The sequence below is a fragment of the Paramisgurnus dabryanus genome, chromosome 9 (genome assembly GCF_030506205.2).
Source record: "Paramisgurnus dabryanus chromosome 9, PD_genome_1.1, whole genome shotgun sequence".
In the NCBI taxonomy this organism is placed as follows: Eukaryota; Metazoa; Chordata; class Actinopteri; order Cypriniformes; family Cobitidae; genus Paramisgurnus; species Paramisgurnus dabryanus.
In genome coordinates, this window is record NC_133345.1 from 35,130,627 (window position 1) to 35,156,594 (window position 25,968).

The window sequence follows — 25,968 nt, forward strand, 5'->3', positions numbered from 1 at the left end:
ACTAGCATTCTAGTAAATGAATTTTAAACTTCAAAGACATTGTCCCTATGTTTTTGACTGAATTGCACTAAATTGTGGTCTTTTTTAATTAAAGACAGATGAGGAACATATCTAATGATGTAAATAGAAATGTGTGGATGTTTGGTACTATTATACTGGTGTGGATTAAATTTGAGGGCTGCTGTCTGCAGGCAAAAGAAAGATTACGGTTGATCCTCATAACCAGAGGTGTTTGTGTGTCACTCATCCACACTAAATAAGACTACTTTAGCACTGTTACAGCTGCTTGGTGTGTGTGTGTGTGTGTGTGTGTGCGTGAGTGTGTACTTTATTAATCAAGACAACTAAATCACCTGGAAATAGATTGTTCAGATCCTTCACTGTAAAAAATCCAACTCGCAAAAAGTTTAAACAACTATTTTTTATTAGTTAACTGGACAATAAAACAAAAAAAAGTTGACTTAACAAGTGGGAATAAGTTGGTTCAAAAATTGTTTAACCAACTTACATTTAACCGTTGACTGGATATACACATGCAAGTTTTAAAGCACACAAGTTGTTTTTGGTTGTTGGCGCATGCGCACTGTAGCCTATGTGGACGTTGGAGCTCATGTGGATTGTGGAATAGCACCAAACTTCATCGTTTAAAGTAAGTATATTTTTCTGTGTATTTGAAACTGAATTTAAGTAATGTAATGGCGCTGTGCAATCTTATTTTAAAGCAAGTTTTCATGAAATAACTAATCAAGGAGAAAATATGTTGGAATACCGGTTTTATATCTTGCAAATCTTAAACTTAATGTTTTCAAATCCTCGCTATATCCAACACAGTTATTGGAAATAATGTGCGATTCGTCTCATTGACTTAACTGAAAATGTAATTGTGTTGTTTTACATCATAAAAACGTAATTGCAGCTCACGTGGAATGATAGCGCCTTGCACGAACACGACAAACGTAACGTTAATCTTCTCAAATTTCATCGTTAGAAGTAATATCTTTATTCTGTGTGTTTTGAAACTGAAGTCCTATTTAATAAATGTAACGTTAATGTCACTGGGCTAACGTTAACGTATTTTAAAGCAAGTTTGCATGAAAGAGCTAATCAAGGAGAAACTGTTGCAATCCCGGTTTTATATCTTGCAAATCTAACGTAATGTTTTTAAATCTTGGCTATATTCAACACAGTTATTGGAAATAATGTGCATACATTTAACTTGATGTTTATTGCATCACAGAAAACTCTGTTGGAGCTCAGGTGGAATGGTGGCATTTTTATCGTCAGTAAAACGTGCAGCACGAGATCGCGAAACTTCATCGTTTAAACAAAGTAAGTATCTTTATTCTGTGTGTTTTAAAACTGAAGTCGTGTTAAAGTAATGTAATGTCACTGGGCAAGCTTATTTTAAAGCAAGTTTGTATGAAAGAGCTAATCAATGAGAAAATATGTCACAATCCCGGTTTTATATCTTGCAAATCTAACGTAATGTTTTCAAATCTTGGCTATATCAACACAGTTATTGGAAATAACTTGCGATTTGTCATATAAACTTAACTTAAAATGTTTATTTTATCACAGAAAACTCTGTTGGAGCTCACGTGGAATGACAGCGCCATTTTGATCGTCAGTAAAACGTGCAGCACGAGATCGCGAAACTTCATCGTTTAAACAAAGTAAGTATCTTTATTCTGTGTGTTTTGAAACTGAAGTCGTGTTAAAGTAATGTAATGTCACTGGGCAAGCTTATTTTAAAGCAAGTTTGTATGAAAGATCATCAAGGAGAAAATGTGTCACATTCCCGGTTTTATATCTTGCAAATCTAACGTAATGTTTTTAAATCTTGGCTATATCTAACACAGTTATTAGAAATAATGTGCGATTTGTCACATAAACTTGACTTAATGTTTATTGCATCACAGAAAACCCTGTTGGAGCTCACGTGGAATGGTGGCATTTTGATCTTCAGTAAAACGTGCAGCACGAGTTTGCAACAAACTTCATCGTTTAAAGTAAGTATCTTTATTCTGTGTATTTTGAAACTGAAGTCGTGTTAAAGTAACATAATGTCACTGGGCAAGCTTATTTTAAAGCAAGTTTGTATGAAAGATCATCAAGGAGAAAATATGTCACAAAGATTTTTTTTAAAGAAATCCAAGGCTTTCTGTCAGATCCACACATAAACAGCAATGACACTGCATCTTTTGAGGTCCGGAAGGGTATTAAAAGACGTTGATAAAATGGTCAATGTGACTACAGTGTTCAACATTATTATTATAAATTGATGAGAATACTTTATGTGCACAAAACAAAATAAAGACTTTATTCAACAATATCTAGTGATGGTGATTATAGAATAACTGATTTATGAAGCTTTGATGTTTTATGAATCTTGTTTCAAATTAGTGGCCTTCACTAGATATTATTGAAAGTCAGTGTTTTGGTTTTTTTTTGCACACACGCATTATTCTGGTCACTTTATAATATTAATGTTGAACTACTGTAGTCATGCTGACCATTTTATCAATGTCTTTTGATATCCTGATAGACCTCAAAAGACTGAGTGTCATTGCTGCTTGTGTGGATCTGGGCCCGGTTGCACCAGCTGTGTGTAAGTTACGACGTAAATGGGCACTAAGTTACAACTTGCGCACTACTAAATGTTTTTGCGTTGCACCATTAAACTTAGTTTAAACGTAACAATACGTTGTAACTAAATATTTGTGGATGCCTCTGTCCATGAATAACGATTGGAATAAGATGTCAGCCAGATTAGATTACATCGATGAGCTCGTAATTAATTATGTAAAGCCGCACGTTCGTCAATGAGTTTTCAAGAACTGTTTAATTTTCTGTGTATCCATCAGTTAAAATAAGATAAAAAATTTCTTCCTGTTTATTTTCTTCTCCATGTGTGCGATATATATTTTCAATTAAAAGTGTAATGCAGTGTTTCCCATACATAGGCTCTACTTGGGCGCTGCGCCCAGGTAAATTGCGACCCGCCCAGGTAAAAAAAAAATCACTTTACGAATTTCCGTATTTTCTGAACTCGACTGGATGACCCGTGTTTTGGAGAGAGAGAGAGAGAGAGAGAGAGCGAGCGCGAGCGCGAGAGAGAGAGCGCGCGAGAGAGGTGGGGGTCGGGTGACCGTGAAGATGATGCACGCGTCATAAACTCATCATCCAGCGCGGCAAACTGGATCAACTGCTGCAGCACATACGGAGCAGCCAGGGAACACACTGCGGCCAAAAGTTCTTTGTTACATGTATATTAGACCATTTTTTGTCGGTGGATAATAATGATTGCCCTTTTCACCAGCTACCACCACAAGTAAATTTCAGATCTGTGGGAAACACTGGTAATGTTTTGAGTTCGATAACGTTTGCTTTAATGTCTTTTTTAACTTTCAGTTTAGGCGAGTCAAGAATGAGTTTGAAATTATGTACTGTTCAGACTATTTCCTGTTTACCCATTAGAAGGCTTGTGATTGGGTTAAGAAAATAGACGTCATTCTATGCGACAACGCATTACTTTACGGAGAGCTTATGACCTACTAGCTACTTTCTGCCTTAAGAACAAATGGTGCAACCGAATAAAGTAAAGAGTTAGTTATAAACTAGCTAGTAGATACTAAGCCTCTAGTTTGGACTTTACGTCCCAGTTTAAGTAAGAATTTACGAACAACTGGTGCAACCCTACCCAGATACCCTCGGATTTCATCTTAAATATCTTAAAGGGATAACGTAATAACTCAAAGACCTGGGGCCTCATTTATAAAATGCTGCGTAAAAACCATCCTAAATTTGATCTTACGATCATTTATCAAAAATGCGTACGTGTGATTCATAAACCGAACGTACGTGCAAAAAACGCGCGTACCCCTTTCAAATCTATAAATCGCAAATGAACTTGAACTTGTGCGCAGCCGAGCAGTTTCAGATCTCCGCCTTTAAACGAGCCTAATTAATGTCACAGACATATAAAAGAGCACTTTTCAATGTTTAAACCAAATTTCGAGCAGCAAAATTGGCTTATATTTCCAAAAACCTGCAGCAATCAGACAAGCAAAAGTGCGTACGTCTGCTCAGACCCTGATGTGGCGTTAAGCACTTTTCCACGTCAAAGACAGTTTTTATAAATATGCACTTTGCAGTGGATTTTTGCGTACGCAAACTTTACGATCAAATCTGTGCGTACGCACGCTTTATAAATGAGGCCCCAGGGCCTTTATTTACCCAAACTGCCAAAGGTAACAGGCTTTTATTTAAAGCAGGCATTATTAGAGACAGGCCTTTATTTCAAATTCCATCTGTTTGATAAATAATTGTTTTAAATTAGCCTTTAAATTAAAAGCGATTGCGTTCTAGTGGATAGAGATCATTCGTTTTTTTAACAGTATATTTTTTCAAGGTTGTTGAAAAGTCCGTCAGTAGCACTAAATGAGACCCATCCAATGGAGCTACTGCCATCTATTGGCAGCTGTGCATTATGATGAACTTGAATGCATTTAGGAGATAACACAGCGCTCACATTATCTAAATCATGCCCCTGCGCGATCGTCCCCTCGCTTTCCTCATTAGAATGCATTTGTTTTGAGCAAAGCAGGAGGTAAAGCACTCTCTTAACACTGGAACCCATCGTAATGTTAAGTCTGTGTTTTTTATTTAGTCATATGAAGCCCTCTCACATGCCTATGATATCGCATAGTTGATCTGTTGCGTGTGGACCATAGATATTTACTAGCCCTGCTGCGCGCATTAAAAGGTTTTAACAAAGGCAGATGAAGGTGAGTGCTCACGCAGTTGATGTCTCTCATTTTAAAACGTGCTCTGGTGCGAATACGCTCTCACTGCGCGTAAGCTAAGCTTTGTTTATACTCGCGCTTTGGTCCGCAACGCAAGGCTCCGCGGATTGCGCGCGCGTCTCACCAAACGGACAAGGCGTATATAGTTGACATGCTAAGCTCTGACTTATTTCCCCCCAGCACTCATCTTCCCCGGGCTTAATTTGTGACCGGCCTTTATTTGTCCGCGATGACCACGCCCCCGGCCACTATCAGAGGCCCAGCGTTTATTTGAATAACGGCTTTTACTTGAGGAAATACGGTAGTTTACTCAAAAATGAAAATGTGACATTTATCCGTTTACCCAAAGAAAAAAATGACAGAAAATCTGAAAGATGTGAATTTGTTTCTTCAGCAGAACACAAATAATGATTTAACTCCAACCATTGCAGTTTGTTAGTCCTACAATGCATTAAAATGGTAACAAAATCTATGAGAATGAAAAAACATGCAGACAAATCCAAACCCTGCAGCTCGTGATGACACCTTGAGGTCCTGGGACACAAAACAATCGGTTTGTGTGAAAAAAACGAACGGCATTTCATTTTATATAATTTATATCATTACCATTAAGTCCAACTGCTTTGAGCATTCGATGTGTGTGAAGTCTGAACGTGCTCTTGTGCCGGAAGTGATCTCTCGCACTCATTGATGTAAACGCACTGCTCGGTTTTCCACACAAACTGATTTTTTCGTGTCTTAGGACGTCAGTGTGTTGTCACAAGCCTGTTATACGACTAATACATTGCAGAGTTAAAAATTATCATGTGTGTTCTACTGAACAAACAAAGTCACCTACATCTTTGATACCCTGTGGGTGAGCAAATAAACTTTTCATTTTTGGGTGAACTATCCTTTAAATTTGTGTTCTGAGGACAAGATCTTACGGGTTTGGGACGACATTAAAGGACAAGTTCGGTATTTTACACGTAAAGCCCTGTTTTCAGATTGTTTATGATGAAATGGAACGGTTTTGACTGAAATTTGGACATATGATGCTGGCCCAAGAATTTTTGGGTGTTTCTTGTATCACCTCCCACCTCTATAATGGCTTTATAGGTGCACAGGAACAATCCTTCATAAAATGCATTAAACTTTGATTTACAAAGACGTGAAACTCACCGAGTGGTCAGGGGTGTTCACTGATATGCTCACAAAAATCGCTGCAAAAGACGCATTCCAACAGGTTTTATCATAGTTTTTGTATTACTCTGCACCGGGAACCTTGTTTGTATTTTTGCAATTGGCAAAGGTGAATTATCACCACCAACTGGGCTGGACTGTCTATTATTTAAGCTCTCAGTGGAAGAATGGTAAAACAGCTGTTGGAAAGCATCTTTTGCAGCGATTTTTGTGTGAGCATATCAGTGAACACCCCTGGCCACTCGGTGAGATTCACGTCTTTGTAAACAAAAGTTTAATGCATTTTAGAAAGGATTGTTCCAGTGCACCTATTCACCCATTGTAGAGGTGGGATGTGAAACAACCAACACGCAAAATTCTTGGGGCAGCCGCATATGTCGAAATTTCAGTAAGAACCGTTCTATTTCATCATAAACTATCTGAAAACAGGGCTTTAAGTGTAAAATACCCAACTTGTCCTTTAATGACAGAAATGTCACACTTGGATTAACTAACCTTTTAAGACTCTTCTTTTACAATGGGCACAATCCGATTTTTTTTTTTTTTTTTTGAAAATAAGTTTTACATAAACATAACAAACATTGGTCAGCAATAGACACAAACACATGCAGCTTATTTAGTGGCCATGTTTTTGTTTTCAGGTTTTTCTGAGCTCACCATATGCAATGTAAAATTTGCAAATTTACCCACTCTACTCAAGATGTCCTTCTAAAACACACAAGACTGCGTCATGGAGGAGGAGTAAACTGGAATTGTTTTTATGAAAACTGTGTTTGCACCTTTAAAACCCGAAGTTCACTCAAATCACATCTTACAAGAATACACAACAGAAGTAGAAAACATCGAGAAAATGTGACATTTTTATGTGACTTGTGTGATTTTAACGAGATTTGTACTGAAGCCCAATTCTTTGCTCACCTTGGCAGACATCTACAAAATAAAGAAACTGTACTGTGCCCCTTCCAGAGATGCACATTTAAAACCAACAATCGTTCTACCTTTAGCAGTCACAGAACAAGAAAACATAAAAATCACACAACACAAGATTTCAGATTAGTAAATAAGGACCCTAGAGAACACTTGGATGACACAGAGACAGAGTCAAATGATGATCTTGAACCTGCAACCTCATCACAAGACCCTGTAGAAAGGAGAGAACAGGACTCAGAAATTGTTGATGTTGACATACTTGAACGTAAAGTTGCGCAACTCTTTCTTTCTATGCAAACAGTGTTGCATATTTCTAAAAGTGCAATACAGAAAATAGTGGAACAGTTAAATGATATTTTAGATTTTTCAAAGTGTTATGCTCCTGATACAATTAGGGAGATACTTGCCAAACATAACATTGTAACGGAAAACGATCAGGTTGTGCAAGACATTACAGATGCACTTTTTCAATCAAATCCTCTTTTTGCAACAACTTCCGCACAAGGCAAATTCGCTACAGATTACAGAAGAAATCTGTATTTTCGGGAGCACTTTGAACTGATTGAACCCGTTGAATATTTGTATGAGAGGACACAAAAAAATTCTTACGTCTATGTTTCCATTGCAAAGCAGCTGGACTGTTTACTTAGACATCAACTGGTTTTGGACAAGGTTGTGTTTAATCAGGAGTCTCTACCTGGCCAATACAAATCTTTTCAGGATGGAAGATACTACAAGGAGAACAAACTTTTAGGTGAAAGAGAAAGTGGCATAGCTTTGGGTTTATATATAGATGACTTTGAAGTCTGCAACCCTCTCGGCACCTCAAGAAAGATTCATAAAGTTACCGCTGTATATTGGGTCATTCTGAATTTGACTTCAAAATGTCGTTCAAGTCTAAATTTAATTAATCTAGCAGTTCTTGGAAAGAGTGATGATGTGCGATTGTTTGGTTATGAGAGGTTCCTTGATCCATTGGTTAAGGATATAAAGACACTGGAACAGGTGGGGATATTTGTCCCGGCTCTACAGCAGTACGTGAAAGGAACTGTGTTTTGTGTCTGTGCCGATAACCTTGGAGCACACGGCCTTGCAGGCTTCCAAGAAAGCTTCATTGTTGACAACTTTTGCAGATTCTGCCTAATAAGTCATCAACAAATTGCAAGCACTGAGCCTGGAGATTTTCAGTTAAGAACTCCAGAACAACATGATTCTCTGTTGAAGGAACTTCAGAATGATGACCAGCTCCGTAGTTTGAATGGTGTGAAAAGAGAATGTGCTCTGAGCAAGCACTTATCATACTTTCATCCAATTACAGGATTTCCTCCAGATGTTTTACACGACTTTTTTGAGGGGATCGTCCCTCTTGAATTGTCTCGATGTCTGAAGGACTTGATTTCAAAAGGATTCATATCACTTCAGGAACTAAATAGTCGTATCAATACATTTCCCTACAAGTATGCAGATCGTCTGAATAAACCACAGAAAATTCCCAAAACAAGCTTTGCAAAAGGAACAATCGGCGGCAACGGACATGAAAATTGGACACTGTTGCGATTACTCCCTCTCATGATTGGCAGCAGTATCCCAGAAAATGACCCTGCGTGGGAGATCTTAATGCACCTCAAAGACATTGTAGAATTGGTTGTATCTACAAAGTTCTCAGATGAGACATTGTGCTATTTGGAGAGTAAAATAGCAGAACATCGTAACTTACTTGCAGAGACTTTTCCTGATTTCAGCATACGACCAAAGCATCACTTTGTTGATCATTATCCACACCTGATCCGTTGCTTTGGGCCATTAGTGGAATTATGGACTATTAGATTTGAGGCAAAGCACAGTTATTTTAAAAAAGTTGTGCATGATACCCATAATTTCAAGAATGTGCTTCTTTCTCTTGCAACAAAGCATCAGCAGATGTTTGCTTATTTTCTGGATGGACACTCTCTCTTCAAGCCACAGTTACATGTTGAGAAACTTAAAGTAGTTGAGACAGGTTCATTAGATGCAACACTGAGGGCAGCAGTCACAAAAAAGTATCCTCAACAGAAAACCATTTCTTTAAGCTCTGATTTATGCCTCCAAGGTGTCCGATATGTCAAGGACATGATCATTTCTGCTGGGCAGTGCAGTGGTTTGCCAGAATTTTATAGGATTGTCAGCATTATGGTTGTTGACAACCATGTGTCATTTATCTCTGACAAACTTTCATCTTGGTATTTGGAACATTACAGGTCCTTCGAGCTTGTTGAAAACATTCATCCAGAGATAGTGATTCTGGATCCTGAGTCTTTGAATGATCTTGGTCCACTGCAAGCATATAAAGTAGCAGGAAAGCTCCTGGTATCTCTGAAAGTCTTTCTTCTACATTAAAAGGTAAGCAAGTTTTGTAAACAATTCTTGTAAACAAAAAAATGAAGTTTGTCATAGCTTGCAAAGCTTGGCATGTAAAGTTACAATTGTACCATGCACACATAGTAACAACTTGTTTTTGGTTTCTTGTCCTCTTAGATAATGTTGCTTCGGGTCTTCATCTCACCCCAGAACATTCGGAAGGTCCAACTTCCACAGCGGCCTGACTCGGTGGATAATTTAAAAGCAGAACTAAAATCAAAGTTAGAGATTCAAGAAGACTTTTTCATACAATACGAGGACCCTGACTTTGGAAACGAACTGTGCAATTTAACAGACATTTCTGAGCTGCCAGCTGAGAGGGCGGTTTTAAAAATTGTGTTGGACAAAGATTTGTCTTTGACTCAACAATCTGATACCCAATCTGTTTCCTCTCTTGATACTGCCAGTGTGTCAAGGTCGTCCTCCCAGAGTCCTTCAACCATCGTTCAGAGCTATATGAGAAGTACATCGCAGTGGCCGTCACCTTTTCCAATTCCTACTTTCTCTTATGATGTTGAGTTTAGACTTCGCAAAGCAAATGAGGTTTATGAACAAACAAACAAGGCTTTAAGTGTACCAAGAGAAATGAAGTCGCACATCTTGGAGAAAGTTGCAGAGGCAATTTTTGCTGTAAAAGCTTACCCACTCCCAGAGGAAATTGAAACTGTCGCTTCTGCACTCGTGTTGAAGCATCCCTGCCTTACAGAGCCAGGTATGGGGAAAGGATTTGATGGGTGGAAAATGAGCCTAAAATACAAACTTGGCAATTACAGGTCAAAACTGCGATCAGCTGGTTGCCATGAAGTTGGTATCAACAAAAAAAGAGGGGGAGATGGTGAAGACCACAGAAAGTCTCTTAAAAAGGCCAAACGAGGAGAGGTTAATTACTTACCGGATCATCCTACAGGCCAGTCTGATGATACTCTGGAGGAGGAAAGACTCATACTGGTAGAGGAACTAAAGAAGAGGAATAAAAATGAGACGCTCATCAGTCAGAAAATGAACCTGACATTTTCACTTCGGCGACAAGAGGTTGTGGAAGTTGGGCCAATGGTGTCTGAGATGCTGGAACGATGGCCTGCCCTGTTTCTTTCAAATGAGGTAAGAGTAATAGTCATAAGTGGAGGTATTTAGTGGTAGTAGTCTTTATAATTGGGGTTAATTTTGTGATGTTTTTATGTTTGTTAATTGTTTTATTGATGAAACTTTTTTTGTCTCATCAGATTGGTTATGAGTTCAAACGCATTACCAATGTGGATCTCCTTGATAAATTCAGATTATCGTTACACCAGCATACACCACAACTTCTGAAGTTGTACAGAGCAAGACAGGGGGCTTTTGGAAAAGAGATGGAAGATCTTCTTAACAGGCTTGATCAACAGGTAACATGTTAATGACAACCATGTGTAATCTCTAAACTTAACAATTTATCAGAGCCCTTTTGTGTTTGAAGGCGGGGAAATTATGGTGTGTTTTTTAAGTAAACATGGATGGACTGAAACTAAATGCTGAATTAGATCTTTGTAGCAATGGGTTAGCAGTGTCTATCAATTATTTATTTTTGTGTTACCCATTTTTCAGACCTCAAATATTGTGAATCACCGAAAGCAAACAGTTCTGGAAGGTCTCCCATTGTTTCTCCGTGAAGATCCTTCTGCACTTTTAAAAAAATGTCTGGTGAGTATGTTTCATTAATTCTTCTGCAGATATCAAGTCTTGACAACGTATTGGCACATAACCTTAGGATAAATAACTCACTAAACAAACTCATGTCTGTAAGATGTCTTTTCAACATACAACTTGTGAAACACGTTAAAAAGACATCATCTGGACACGACGAGCCGGAATACGTGTTTTTTTTTTTTTCTTTTTTTTTTTGACGTCTTCTGCCCATCCGATATAGACATTCATGGAACTTTCTTCTTTGTATTACATTGTAACACATCTTTGTATTGTGAGAGACACCAGATCTGAAGGAGACAGTGTTTGATTTTTGCTGACTATTTTTTTATGGTTATGCAAAAAAATTGCAGGTACAAAAATCCTCAGTGAACACCGCTCAGTGTTTATGAGTCCAATATACACAATGATAAGAAACATGGAAACCATGTTGAAGTTAATGAGCTAACTATTGACTAAATGATGATTAAGCATTTAAAAAAATGTATTGCAAGTAAAAGACATTAAATCTCAATATTTCAGCAGAGGGTGTTTACAGAGGGCGCATTACCAGCTTCGCTTACTACTAACCATATTGACTGTATTTCTACTGAATTTCTTACAGACAATTAAAAGGGGTTAAGATGTAATTTTTTTCATCTTATTTTACATATAAACATAAACGAATATCTGCAAAGATCACCCCTTGTGGCTCATTGGGAAACACTGTCTCCTCACATCAAGAAGGTCTTTTGTTCATGTTCCTTCCGATCTGGTGTCTCTTACAATACAAAGATGTGTGAATTACAGATGCTACGTTGTCCAAAGGTGTGAACATGTGTTTTACTACATATGAATGGGTCTGTGGCTGTTTATTTATTTCTTAATAAACCTTGTACAAAGTATTTATCAATGTCTATATTGTACATTCAGAAGAAATCGGAAAAAGTTAAAGGAATAGTTCACCCAAAGATGAAAATTCAGTTATTTACTCTCATGTAGTAACAAACCTGCATAAATTTATTTTGTTCTGATGAACACACATCATGTGGAGGACCCAATTCACTTTCATAGTAGGAAAAAGAATACTATTGAAGTAAATTGGGTCCACGATTGGTTTTGTTACAAACATTTCTCAAAATATCTTGTGTTATCAGATGAAAGAAAATAGTACAGGTTTGTAACAACATGAGAGTGAGGAAATTATGACAGAATTTACATTTTTGGGTGAAGTATCCCTTTAACTTTCATTTTGTCACCTCAGTGGATGTCTTTTAATGTACAACTTTTGTGACAATGACATCTTCTGGACATGATTTTGTTTAGTGGGCAAGGGTAGTAAATCTTTGCATTGTGAGCAAATTTATTTTTATTTGATTTTAGGATGATTTGAATGTAGCATTAATCAATATAATACTTTATAATGATGTTTAATGACAGGCTCACTGATGGTCATCATTCACTTGCATTCTGCAAAGGATAAATAATGCAATTAAATGTAAATTAGTATTAGTAAAATAATATGCAAACTTTTTGTGTGTGCGTGCGTGATATTTAAAGTATGTTAGGTAGGTGTTTTGTTCCTACAATATAGGAACCAATTGGAACCAAAACTTTAACATACAACATGATAGTTGATTATGTACACATTGCATTTGCCTCCACATCTTAACCACATCCAAGATAAACAAATCTTCATAAACCATCCACACTAAAGCTATAATATCTGGTTGTTTCATATAATTAGTTGTTTTTCAGAATAAAGTTATAAAACTGATATCAGCTGATAATGATGTATTTGTTGTTTCATTAGGACACATCGCCAATAGACAGACAGACCAGAGGGATAAAAATGGGAATTCTGGCGATAACTGAGGATGATGTCGCCTCTAGCGAATTGCCAACCTTTCAAAACTTTGCGATTGTTTTGGAGGAGGCAATTGTTCTGAAGGACATTCCAGACCTTCCATCTGCGGTTTCATACCTGTTTGGCCTTGTCTTTGCCTTGAATTTTGAATACCCCAAAGAATTGAAATATACTTTTGAAGTAATTGAGAAGGTGTTCATGGAAATGGGCACTCAGTGCTCTGCGAGGGTACAGTCCTTAAAAACAAAACTCTTGCTGTGAAAGTTAAAATTGTGTGAATTGAAGTTGGAACAGAGTATGTTAAAAGGTAAAACAGATTGTTGAATTGTTGTGAATTGTTTACCCATGTTCAGGTATGTTTTAAGACTGTTTAATGACATTATGATGATTTTTTTTTTTGTGTTATGCACATTGACACTTTTGCTCTACAAGGGTATTATTGCTGAGAACTGTTAATTTAGTTGTGAGCATCTTTTGAATTAAACTAAGATTAAGACTAAGATTTTAACATTAGGACATTAATATTAAAGTTTTTGAAATGTAACTTTGAAGTCTTACAATGTCATTTTAATTGTTTTGTTTATTTGTATGCTTATTTTTCATTTTCAGATTATTTATTGTAATTTTATTTGTATTTTAATTTGTGTTTGTACTTTTTTTACAAATATTTTATACAAAAGTGTATTTTTGTTAGAAAAATTTTAATTTAATTTTACATTTCAAAAGATGGACTGACCATCCAGTGTTGAACTGCAACGTTTACATGTTCATTGATGTTTTGATGTTTTAAGCATTCTAAGGAATAGAGTCAAAGCTTTTACATGTGAAAAGGGATACATTTATCTTTAGTTTTTATGTTTTTAATTTGTATTATTGATTTTGACATTTTCCAGTATTTCTTTATTTTTATTATATTGACACTCATATTTTTTCTGTTAGGAAGTATGACACTTATTTGACCTTGTTTGTATTTCTTTACAGAATGTTCAAAGTAAACAAAATTTGAAGCAAGCATTTGGTTTTATTTTACAGACTGTGTAAATGCAAACTAGAACAGAAAAAGTTCACATAACATAATTTGAGTTGTGTCAAAAAAGGGATTAAGTCCAGTTAACTAACAAAACTGAGTTGGCTGAACCAATAGAGAACTTTTATTGAGTTGTTTCAAAAGGAATTAAGTCCAGTTAACTAACAAAACTGAGTTGGCTGAACAAATAGAGAACTTTTATGGAGTTGTGTCAAAAAGGAATTAAGTCCAGTTAACTAACAAAACTGAGTTGGCTGAACAAATAGAGAACTTTTATTGAGTTGTGTCAAAAAGGAATTAAGTCCAGTTAACTAACAAAACTGAGTTGGCTGAACAAATAGAGAACTTTTATTGAGTTGTGTCAAAAAGGAATTAAGTCCAGTTAACTAACAAAACTGAGTTGGCTGAACAAATAGAGAACTTTTATTGAGTTGTGTCAAAAAGGAAATAAGTCCAGTTAACTAACAAAACTGAGTTGGCTGAACAAAAAGAGAACTTTTATTGAGTTGTGTCAAAAAGGAAATAAGTCCAGTTAACTAACAAAACTGAGTTGGCTGAACAAAAAGAGAACTTTGACTTAACTCAGTGATTCTAATTGAGTGAACAACTTTTTCAAAAGTTGAGTAAACTCAAAAATGCTGTGCAGCAAGTTGCCTCGAAATTTTGAGTTGAGTCAACTTTTTATTTTTTACAGTGTTCCTGTAAATTGCAAACTGTATTATGGTGCTTTGATTTATGGCCTCTCTCTTATCTCTGTCTTTCTCTCTTTCTATCTTTTTGTTGATCTCTTTCTCAAGGTGAGAACAGTCAGGTTTACCCGCCTGCACGTTCCCTGGTCTGTTCTCAGTCGTGAAGCAGAACTTCTAAAGATCAGAGTCCCGACTAAAAAGGTGCGTTTTATCTTTTCTTAAGTCTCTTTTTCCGCAATCAAATTAAAAGATATGTCAGACCCATGGTGGGTTGGGTGAGTTTGGGGAACAGATAAAAATGGACGTTAGTTTTGCAATTCTGTTTGGTGATAAGAGGGATGCAGAAATGACAAGAAATCCAAACTCGCCCAAACTCCGGCAACTGGCACAGCCAATTAGTGTCATGTTTTGGTGTTAAGAGCTTTGGCCCATCATGGCCTTTGTAAGTGCACTCATTTGAGCAGTAGTGATGCCAAAAGTCAATTCCTAAATGAGATCTGATTACAAGGCGATTACTTGGAAATTGTTTTTGAATTCATACAGTAACAGATTCATTTTGTTTTCACATAAGTTGAGCAACATCCTGAATGATTTGTCTCTTGAGGATGGGAGTTGTATTGAATTATATAATCTGATAATGGTGGATTAGCTATTGAGACATACAGACCCACATCTTACATGTGCTTCCGATTGCACTCAAAACAAGATATGTCATGTGTCACATTTGTCCGACCCTGGCTTGAACCTCAGTGTGTCTCTTCTCACTAAAGCTTTGGATATAAATGGATTAATGTCTGTTTAATTTCAGTTGCTCTGTGGTTGTTTTCCAGACGTATCGGTTGAAAGAAAAAACGGGGCTTGGGGGGATTATAAGCTCATTTTGGGCAAAGATCAATCAGCCGTTCCAGCCAGACGTAGCGGATCCCCAAAACCCACGCATTCGTGTCCTATCGCAACCGTTTAGAAGAGACAAGCTACACCTGTGAGTGCCAGACTATTACTGTATGACAACACAATTATCAAGCCAAATCTTTAGCCTAACTGCTTTGCTGGTTTTGCAGATTTGATATAAAGTCCAAAAGCGGCTTGTTCAGCAATGCAATAAGAGGTCGAATTGTGAGTACTACTTATAATTCAATAAAGCTTGTTTACACACATCAATAAATATATAGCAAACACAAATAGTTCAAATAGATTTTACTTCTATATTAAATAAAGTAATCTTGGATGATTTTTTTTTAATCTGAGCTCATTGCAGTGCATTCTGTATTATTCTTCGCTTAGTATGCTGTATGCATTTGACCATAAATATATCACCAAGGCTGCAATGTAGTAATTTTCTTAAAAGCCTTCGACGTCAAGAGCACACTTATGTGCTAAAAGGCTGTCTTTTCTTGGCTGCTTTAATGTGCATGTCATTATGCTTTGATTTTTTCTGTCGTGTCTGTTGCTTTTGCAGGTTTATGAAATTCTAAGGCGGACAGCTTGTACACAGTCCTGTCAAACTATGGGTATGTATTTGAGAATGCAAATCCATCAAACTGTACAGTTGTCATCGCACGTGACTGGAGAGAGACGATGAGCAAACTAAAATGTGAATAAACTTTAATAATCCTAAAACAAACATGACCTGCTATAATCACACATAACATTAATGAGATCAGACAACAACTGAACAAAGGCAAGGGTATGTATACACAATGACTAATGATAACTAAACAAACAGGTGAGGATGATAATCAAACAAATGGGGAACGTGTGAGGATATTAAACACAGGAGCAAGACTATGACATCTGTACATTTTTATTGAACTGTTATCTTTTTATATTTGAGTAAATTCTCTCTATTCATCGCTTTCTCAGGTATTCCATCATTGTTAGCTAAAGGGGTCTATGATGCTGCCTTCCCTCTACATGATGTAAGTTTTGAATTTAAACCTGCATGAGTGATGATAATAATGGAAATGCTAAATGTTGTAAATAGAGAATAAATGTACGGTATGATTTGGTTTGGGAAGAGCTCTGTTTCTCATTATCACAGGGAGACTTTGACAGCTCACAAGATAAAGATCATCGCAATGACAGACAGGTGAGTACTTTACTCTTTGTGTCACATGATGACAATCATTTCTTCGATTGATAAAGCTTTTTCATTAGAGATACCCTCACCTAAAGGATTATTAGGAACACCTGTTCAATTTTTTTCATTAATGCAATGGTGTAATGGTGTGGGGGATGTTTGCTTGGCACACTTTAGGCCCCTTAGTGCCAATTGGGCATCGTTTAAATGCCACGGCCTACCTGAGCATTGTTTCTGAACATGTCTATCCCTTTATGACCACCATGTACCCATCCTCTGATGGCTACTTCCAGCAGGATAATGCACCATGTCACAAAGCTTGAATTATTTCAAATTGGTTTCTTGAACATGACAATGAGTTCACTGTACTAAAATGACCCCCACAGTCCCCAGATCTCAACCCAATAGAGCATTATTGGGATGTGGTGGAATGGGAGCTTCGTGCCCTGGATGTGCATCCCACAAATCTCCATCAACTGCAAGATGCTATCCTACCAATATGGGACAACATTTCTAAAGAATGCTTTCAGCACCTTGTTGAATCAATGCCATGTAGAATTAAGGCAGTTCAGAAGGCGAAAGGGGGTCAAACACAGTATTAGTATGGTGTTCCTAATAATCCTTTAGGTGAGCGTATGTGTATCTGTGTATAAAGAAAAACTGATGGGTAAATGAGTGTTATATGTTTGCATTGCAGATGTTGCATGAGGAGTGGGCCAATTATGGTGTTTTCTTCAAATACCAACCAATGGACCTTATCAGGTCTCTTACATCTTCTTTTGAAACAATGCAACATTATAAAAAACACGTTCCCCGGTTTCACAGACACAGCTTAAGGCTAGTCCTAGACTAAGACAGATTTTTGAGCTTAACTGAAGATAACTTGCTGACAGATCTTAACCCTTGTGTGGTGTTCGTATTTTTGTTACTTAGACGATGTTTGTGGGTCTGGTGGACCCAGAGCATTATTAGTATCTTAAACCAATGCATTCATACAAATTTATGTAATATTGTTTACAGATGTTAACTTTAGCCTTATTGCAAGTAATATAGACAGAATTTATGGTTAATATTGGTCATTTACCACTGGTAGAGGACTATTTATAAACTAAAGTGCCATTAGTTTTTGTGGTAATATGAAATAAAAGAAGAAAATTCTATTCTGAACCAGATATTGTGGAAAAAAATCATTTTATCTTAAATAAGTATAAATGAAACAACGTTTTTTATCACTGTTGATGTTTAATTATTTGAACTTTTTGAAATTGTACACATTTGTGTCAGTCTACACAGCACAGGCCCCAAACTGAACAGATGACATATCATAAGACATCATCCACACTAAACACATAACCTGTTCATGCCAGCCAACACAACACATAAGAAGCAAATTTTTTAAGTGTAGCTGTGTTGTGTATGCATTTCTTGCATTTTATACACATATACTGTGTCCATCTGGTCCACACACATTGAAGTACAATGTGTTGCTATTGGCCACAACTTAGAATGATGGATACAATTTTACTTTTTCTATTATTCACTCTCTCTCTCACACACACACACACACACACATCTTTGTGGGACATTTGGTCCCCACAACGTGATAAATAGCAGGTACACACACCCTAGGTTTTGTGGTAAACCCATGGTTTTACAAATGGTAATCAATATACCAAACCATGATTACTACTCTTTTACTACAATAAAACTATGGATTTTTTATAATGGTAAAATGTAGAATGGTTCCTGTTAGACAGAAGGTAAAGTGTTTGGGACAGTAGGTACAGACAAATGTTCATGCACGGCATATAACATGTTGTATCCTTGCGGCATTACAGCAAAAGCAGAAGGAGAAAACTCTGACATGCATCCATCACATATGTACAGACATGTATACAAACACACTCATGCACTCACAGGAGTCCCAGGTAGGAGAAAAACAGAGTAAAGTTACATAGCACATTCAATTTTTACACTTTTATTAACCCCGGGTCCAGTGGACCCGAACACCACATATGTAATATAAATGTGTAGGGGGGGTGTACAGTGTACATTAATTATAAAGTTGTTTATTTTTATGTTCTTCATAGAAAATGAGCCAAGGCCAATGAATCTGAGGTTGAAACAACAATTAATTGCATAATTTTTCTTTCAGTAAACATTCAAAACGGGTCCCACAGACCCGAACACCACACAAGGGTTAAATGCCATTTCTCAATACACACGCAAGTAACGTGCTTTTTATAAGGCATGTTTATAAAAAAATGCTTAAACATCTTAATTTAACTAAGGCCTAGTCCTGGATTTAGCTAGTCCTTGTCTGTGAAACCAGGCCTATAACTGTATAAAAGATTTGTATAAAATAATATTATGTAATTGTTTATTTTTACCATTTCAAATGTTTGTCTACTTTGTAACCCGTTTACTTGTGTTCAACAGGAAGTACTTTGGGGAAAAAATTGGCTTGTATTTTGCCTGGTTGGGTGTTTACACACAGCTGCTGATTCCAGCCTCGGCTTTAGGAGTCGCAGTATTTCTCTATGGCTGCTTTACTGTAGACACCAATGTGCCCAGGTAAACACATACACACACATAACCCACACACTTGGTTGTTTTAACCCACAAACCGCATAGTTGGGTTAATTTAAACCCTAATGCTAGGTTATTTCAACTCATAGTTGGGTAACAACAACCCAGCACAGGGTTATTTATAACCCAACAGTTGAAGTTGTCCATATTTAACCAAACTATGGGTTAAAATATCCCACCCTTTTATTTTTAAATTGTGTATGCTAAAGTATTGAAGAAATTTCACAGGCACAATGGTGTTATATTATGATTAGGGCTGTTAAAAGATTAATCGCAATTAATCGCATATTTAATTTATATATAATTTAAAATATATAAATGTATGTATGTATGTGTATATGTATATGTAAATGTATCTTAAATAAATACATGCATATGTGCACATATATATATATATTATGCAAAAAAACTTTTATTTTGTATGCGATTAATTGCGCTTAATCTTTTGACAGCCCTAAGAATTGATATTTTTCTTACACAACATATGTTAGTCCTACTCCGTGTAATCAAATCAGTACACACTGAAATTAATATATTCACAAATATGTCCATTTAACTATGGAAAATATTAAAATATTAACTATTTCACATCCATACAGTTCTTAAAGGGAAACATTACATAAAAACAAATACAACAGTCCTGTGGAGGATTTTCAATTCAAAACTATATTTGTGTGTACATTATTGCGTAAACATAGTATTTAGATTTAAGAGTGGTTTGCTAGTAGAAAGATGCAAGATTGTTTTGCAAGAATACTTTTTATGTCTGTTAACCAGCACAGCTCAGCCTATACATATCCATAGGTCTCTGTTACAAGAATGCAATGTATGCAGGGTTTTAAACGGCTGTATGTGAAGGCTAGCATAGCCTATACATAGTTTCTAAGAGTGCAATGTATGGCTGTAATGTAAAGGCCAACTCCGCCCATAAATGGTTACAAACTGTGCAACATCTGAATGTATATACATAGGAAGAAAATCCAAATATGGGTAACTGAGACTACCACAGTTAAAAATATGAAAATATGCTGAAATATGCAAAGAATGAAGAAACAACAGCTGTTGAACATTAAACATGTTTAAAAGTAGCATATAGGACCGGATACCACATCCAGGGGAACTGTAAACATTATATTTTTCAATATATTGCAATAGAAGCATAGATAGATAGATAGATAGATAGATAGATAGATAGATAGATAGATAGATAGATAGATAGATAGATAGATAGATAGATAGATAGATAGATATTGCAATCAAGACCAAATGGGTCTATATATATTCCCCCCCATATAATTTTCAATATATTTTAAATATATTCTACGATCTGTACATATATTGTCACATGTATTTTTGCATATACACTAATATGTTGGATATTTATAAATATAGTATTGCATTTAAACACATATATTATATTCATGTACAATATATTGAAAGCAGCAATCATTTGCATATTTTGCAATATACTGCAATATATTACATGACTATAGAATATATGTAACAGCAACAGGTTTAAACAACATGAGGATTAGTAAATGAGTCAGAATTAAAAAATTTTGGGTGAACTATCCCTTTAATATATAATTTAGATCTAGAAGTCTCATTATGAACCAGTTTTCCTTAAGTGGATGTTCAGGCACAGAAAATAATTGAAAAAGCTAATTGTATATTTATGGTTTCTCTCTCTTTCTTTTAGTCAAGAGATGTGTGACGAGCGTCTTAATTTCACCATGTGTCCGCTGTGTGATCGTGTGTGTGATTACTGGCAGCTCAGCAGTATCTGCAGTACGGCGCGTGTCAGCTATCTCTTTGACAATCACGCTACTGTCGCCTTTGCCATTTTTATGTCCCTATGGGGTATGAACAATATTAATAGAGTCTTTGATGATAATCAATGAATACAACAATACATGAATTGCATGTATGATTAATATGGTGGTATATTATAAACTTAAGGCTAGATGTTCATGTAATAATTGTGTGTGTCTGTGTTTAGCGGCAGTGTTTCTAGAACATTGGAAGAGGAAACAGCGTTGTCTACAACACAGCTGGGATCTGACAGGCATGGAAGACGAAAAGGTAAGAACAGTCTGAAATCTTTTAGATTTGAAAAGCATGATCAAACGCTGTCTCACAACTCCTCTAATTAGGCCTGTCGCCATTACATAATCACCTGATCATGATTATTTTATCTGTGCATTTTAATCATTTATTAAAACTGCTGTCAGATGCACACTGCAAACTCAAAAGTTTTCCTTTATGTGAAATAAAAGCATGAATTTAATCATGAAAAATATTAGACAGAAATAAATCATATTAATACACAATAAGATCACTTTATATATATGGCTACCATCATCCGACCACTCCAGAATGTGGACTTTACTTAAAACACCAGTAGTAATAACAATATGCAGGGTATATCGGAAGAAAATCCTTACTAAAACAACAGTCCAACTCAAACAGACATCATTAAAGGAGCTTCACATTGATCATTGTTCATGGTTTGGTCTTCGATTACATTATGAAGATTGAAGAGTTTATTGTTTATGAGGGTCTTGAACCCTTCACCTGAGACTTTTAATTTAGTCTGAAGTGTAAGCGTGTGAGAGTGTTTTCTATAAGTGGAGGCAGAGTGTGTCACGTGTGTGCGATAAGACGTTTAAATAATGAGATGTGTACTGAGTAAAACATTGAGCTGATGGGATGAGGAACCAAACACATGGAGAACATGAGTGCCATGCTAATGTTAAACCAACATAGTTTAATTCAACCTTTGCACAAAGCTTTGCCTCATTGGTTACCGTTTCTTTCCCAGAGACGTTTAATTCTTTTTTCTTTTAAAGTCGCCAGCCAGCGCCAGCATTTTTTATGATTTGCACAAAAGTTTAATGCCTTTCAGAAATTTTTCTATACATTTATAAACACACAAAATATCAAATGAAAGAAAAGACCCTCTGCTTCCAAAAAAACCAAAATGTGCTCTCTTTATTTTTATTTTATTTTATCAAATCTCAAATGTGGCTACATTTCTTCAAAAATACAAAATTTTAAGAAAAAAAGCTGAGATAATTGCATTTTGTAAAGGACTTTTTATAGTGATCAGATTCAGTTTTATTGTTTTGAATCAGTGGGTGCTTAATGCATGGTTCACACCAGACGCGGTAGATGCGGCAAGCGGGAGTGATTTACATGTTATGCAAAGACACGATTAGGCAACATGCGGCGCGAATGGCACGCTGCAATGGAACGGGGATTGAATGCAAGGCACGAATGGTGTGTTCCGCGCGAATTGAATGTTTGCCACGGGAAACACGCCAGTTGAAAAATCTGAACTTTGGTGGATTTTTCTGCCGCGTTAACCAATCTGGACATTGCTGTAGTAGTGACGTGATTAAAGGAAGGAGTCTCAGCGGAGTCGCAGAAGCCCCTCCCATGACGCTTATTCTGTGTGAATGTCTCGAATGACTAGAATTTCACGCGCGAATGCACCATGATTAAGTTTTTTATAAGTTGGGTAAGACTGCCACCTAGTGGATAACAGCAGAAATATAGATTGCGGTAGAAACTCACCACTGGCAAGAAAAAGTGTTTTTAATTGACGAGATAACTCGTAAATGATAGGGACAGAGTTAATAGAACGTCTCACAGGAATAAATCTGAGATAAAAAAATTACTCTATAGACCATAACATACTCGCTATGGCACTGTGAACTCATTACTGTCCCTGCTGCTATGATCTAAACCAAGAGATAAATCATGACGTTATTAATATTAATTAAAGCAAATATAGGTTTTGTACCAAGGCTCACTCACAATACATCCCTCTGAATACAAAAATACAATGCTCCAGGAACATTTTGCTGCATCTTTTGATGGAATGTCCACTAAAGGCGTTTGGCGTTTGGTTTTATTAAAAGTTACGAAGCAGACACAAATTTAAACCCGCTTGTCTTTGTTAAGTACACTATAAAAAAATCCTCGTTGCACTTACATTTTTAAGTTTAATCAACATGAATTTTTAATCAATTGATTTTAACTTTCTTGACTAGTGATGAGTTGCTTGCTACAGTATAAATTTTAAAGAGCACCTATTTCATTGCTAAAAACAATGTTATTTTGTGTATTTGGTATAATACAATGTGTTCACATGGTTTATGGTTAAAAAAACACATTCTTTTCTACATACCCTAAATTGTTTTAGCTCCAGATTTCACTCTCTTCCTGAAACGCACATAATTAAAAAGCTCTCTGTCCCTGATTGGCCAGCTAATCTATACCTTGTGATTGGCCTGAATACTGTCAGCAGGAAATGTGAAGCTCCTTACCATGTTTAAAAGATTCAGTTGCTAACAGGTGTTAACTTACAGGCTGTGAGTCTGAAGCGGGAGGAATTATGTTAATGTTGGTCTTGTCTACATCACCAATCCTAGGTAGTAAACTATTGCCTACAATCCATATGTTTTTTGTAGTTCAAGAAAAGAGATTTACATTGGAGATGATAACTCGCATCATAGTTTAGGGGAGAGCGGGGTATGTTGTCACACTTTTCACACTGTCTAACATTTACTGAGCACCATACATCAAAATGGTATAAATCTCATACCAAATGAAAGAAGGAAGTCTTGGGCACATATGTTGTATTCATAACATCTTTATATCTTATCTCATTACAGAGTTGTAGACTGTTGAATAGTGACTGTGCACTTGTGACAATTTGCCCCATCGGAGGGTAAGTTGTCACACTAGGGCGGGTAAGTTGTCACACTAGATTATCTAAAAATAAGAACACAACTACTTAATTGTGAATATTGATTTTAATTTTTAAACTCAAACCAAACTGGAAATATAAACATCCGTGCCTGGAGAATCTGGAAAAACAATTATTTCAATCCAAATAATGCACATTTCAATTAAGTGGCAAGACCACTTTACTTTGAACTTTGGTTCAAATGTTCTATGGCTTTCACATAAAACCAGATAACTGAATGGAACGCTGCAGATAACTTGCTTAACTTAACATGTTTAACCTCTGAACAAAACAGATGCCCTGTATGACTAATAGGACTCATCTCCAGAATCACAATTCTGACACACATAAATTGCCTGGCCTGAGGTGCAAGCATCATGGGCCCAATTGTTGCATTTTACACATTTTACCCAGGTCTCCTTTGGACGACTCTTTGAAAATGGCTCTACACAGACGAGGCAGAAGCACTCTTCATCATCTGATGATGACTCTTGCATGATTTTTCTTCTTTTAGCTGCCTTGTTTTTCATAGGTCCAGATTTCTGCTTCCCTTTCTTTTGAAACAGCTTTTTGCTAGATTGAGGCTTATTCTTTTCTATATCATGTTTTCTGAGCATGTTCGATGTGTTTGTTTGTACAGGGGCAAGTTGTCAGATGTGACGACTTGCCCCAAAGTCATTGAGACAACTTGCCCCATACTTACTTGTGTGCTAATGTTGTCTAAATCTCAAGTTTAGCTCATCATATCACTTTAGCTAAAGTATCAAAAGACACTTTACGGTCTCCTCTATTTTGTGCAAAATAATCATTTTAAACATTCACACCTAACAAAGTTGTATTGCATAAAATGTAAAGTGATTTTTTTTTACTTTTTAAGCAGAAAAATAAGAAAATTGTGCTAACCTCAGATTACAGTGATCTTGACCACATGTGAACAGGAAGTTGACTATAGAAGAAGAAGTCACATAAAGTGGCTATTTGATTTTTGAGATAGAGCCTCTAGTGTTGGAGTTATTAACAGTGTGACAACTTACCCGTGTGACAACTTACCCCGCTCTCCCCTACTTTGCGGTTTGTAGCTTTGCATATTGTTAACATGAACTAATACGCACTTACACACACCAAAGGAAATGTAAAAATGTGAATCGGACAATAGGGGCTCTTTAATAAGAATTAGCTTTATATATTTATATTAATTCTAATTTTAAATTTAAGTGCAACAAGGATATTTCACAGTGTAGATTTGTTCTGTTATTTATACTTATTTATAGTCATATGTGCGCAAATGCGTGGCATGCCTTAGCAAGTAAAGCTTTCCTTGCAGTTTAATTTTAATAAAACACACCAGACTAAAACATACAAATGCATTTTGATAATTCATTAAGTTGCCACTTTTGTAAGTCGCCACAATGGTTCCTGTAAACAACAAGTTCTTGACATACCGAATATAATCAATCCTGACAGTAACGACATCAGACGTTTATCCGCCACAGTCACACAAGCATGAACTGAAAAATATACGGCAATAAAGTATTATCTGCTTGGTTACCTTAAATGAACCCTCATAATAAAAACATAACATCAGGCTCATATTTAATGAGGAGATTAGGAGCATCAAAGTTAGATTTTTTTTGTCATTAATTTTAATCTTTGACATGACCTTACTCAGTCAATATTAAATATATCAAGATTATATTTTCACAGAATGTGCTTTACATTATATAAGATGGGTTTTTGTTTTTTATTGAAAACAGTATATTTCAAAAACATTATATATTCACATGCAAGGTTTATAGTATTGTTTAGCCTCTCTGGGTCACTGTTATAAGTGGCTAGGCAAAAAAATCAATAAAATTGTTTAAAACCATCCAAAAACACAGAATAGACATTTATTAGAAAATAGCAAACGCTTACGAATATGGTAGACGACAACAGTTGCAAAGTTCAAAAATGTCTGTAATTTAGGATGTGAGTAAAAGGTCAAATTAAA

At 36.1% G+C, this 25,968-nt stretch overlaps 2 protein-coding genes across 5 annotated transcripts in view; both read left to right on the forward strand.

Annotated features, from left to right (window-relative positions):
- The window catches only part of ano2a (anoctamin 2a), a 48,502-nt gene that overhangs the window by 5,136 nt on the left and 17,398 nt on the right, over window positions 1-25,968 (forward strand). For both annotated transcript variants that reach the window (XM_065283618.2, XM_065283617.2), the window contains exons 4-13: window positions 14,665-14,757; window positions 15,387-15,538; window positions 15,618-15,672; window positions 16,016-16,067; window positions 16,420-16,475; window positions 16,598-16,645; window positions 17,334-17,398; window positions 19,076-19,210; window positions 20,925-21,085; window positions 21,225-21,307. In XM_065283618.2, the coding sequence (XP_065139690.1) occupies window positions 14,665-14,757; window positions 15,387-15,538; window positions 15,618-15,672; window positions 16,016-16,067; window positions 16,420-16,475; window positions 16,598-16,645; window positions 17,334-17,398; window positions 19,076-19,210; window positions 20,925-21,085; window positions 21,225-21,307 (900 nt within the window). The remainder of the gene's footprint in view (window positions 1-14,664; window positions 14,758-15,386; window positions 15,539-15,617; window positions 15,673-16,015; window positions 16,068-16,419; window positions 16,476-16,597; window positions 16,646-17,333; window positions 17,399-19,075; window positions 19,211-20,924; window positions 21,086-21,224; window positions 21,308-25,968) is intronic.
- Window positions 389-13,792, forward strand: LOC135773806 (uncharacterized). 3 transcript variants are annotated; one of them, XM_065283621.2, is made up of 9 exons: window positions 389-649; window positions 1,238-1,329; window positions 1,579-1,673; window positions 1,920-2,009; window positions 9,155-9,296; window positions 9,432-10,415; window positions 10,538-10,696; window positions 10,896-10,991; window positions 12,787-13,792. In XM_065283621.2, exons 6-9 carry the CDS (start codon window positions 9,435-9,437, stop codon window positions 13,099-13,101), a joined length of 1,551 nt encoding a protein of 516 aa, XP_065139693.1. In that variant the 5' UTR covers window positions 389-649; window positions 1,238-1,329; window positions 1,579-1,673; window positions 1,920-2,009; window positions 9,155-9,296; window positions 9,432-9,434; the 3' UTR covers window positions 13,102-13,792. The 3 variants fall into 3 exon arrangements, with proteins under 3 accessions (XP_065139693.1, XP_065139694.1, XP_065139692.1); XM_065283622.2 differs by lacking the exon at window positions 1,579-1,673; XM_065283620.2 differs by lacking the exon at window positions 389-649 and having other exon boundaries at window positions 923-1,329.

What these genes read in the sequence shown, in the direction of transcription:
- LOC135773806 (XM_065283621.2), top strand. Translation starts at nt 9,435, where the DNA reads ATGTTGCTTCGGGTCTTCATCTCACCCCAGAACATTCGGAAGGTCCAA. An exon ending in TTAACAGGCTTGATCAACAG is followed by an intron (nt 10,697 to 10,895) that starts GTAACATGTTAA and finishes CCCATTTTTCAG; the next exon opens with ACCTCAAATATTGTGAATCA. An exon ending in CACTTTTAAAAAAATGTCTG is followed by an intron (nt 10,992 to 12,786) that starts GTGAGTATGTTT and finishes TTGTTTCATTAG; the next exon opens with GACACATCGCCAATAGACAG.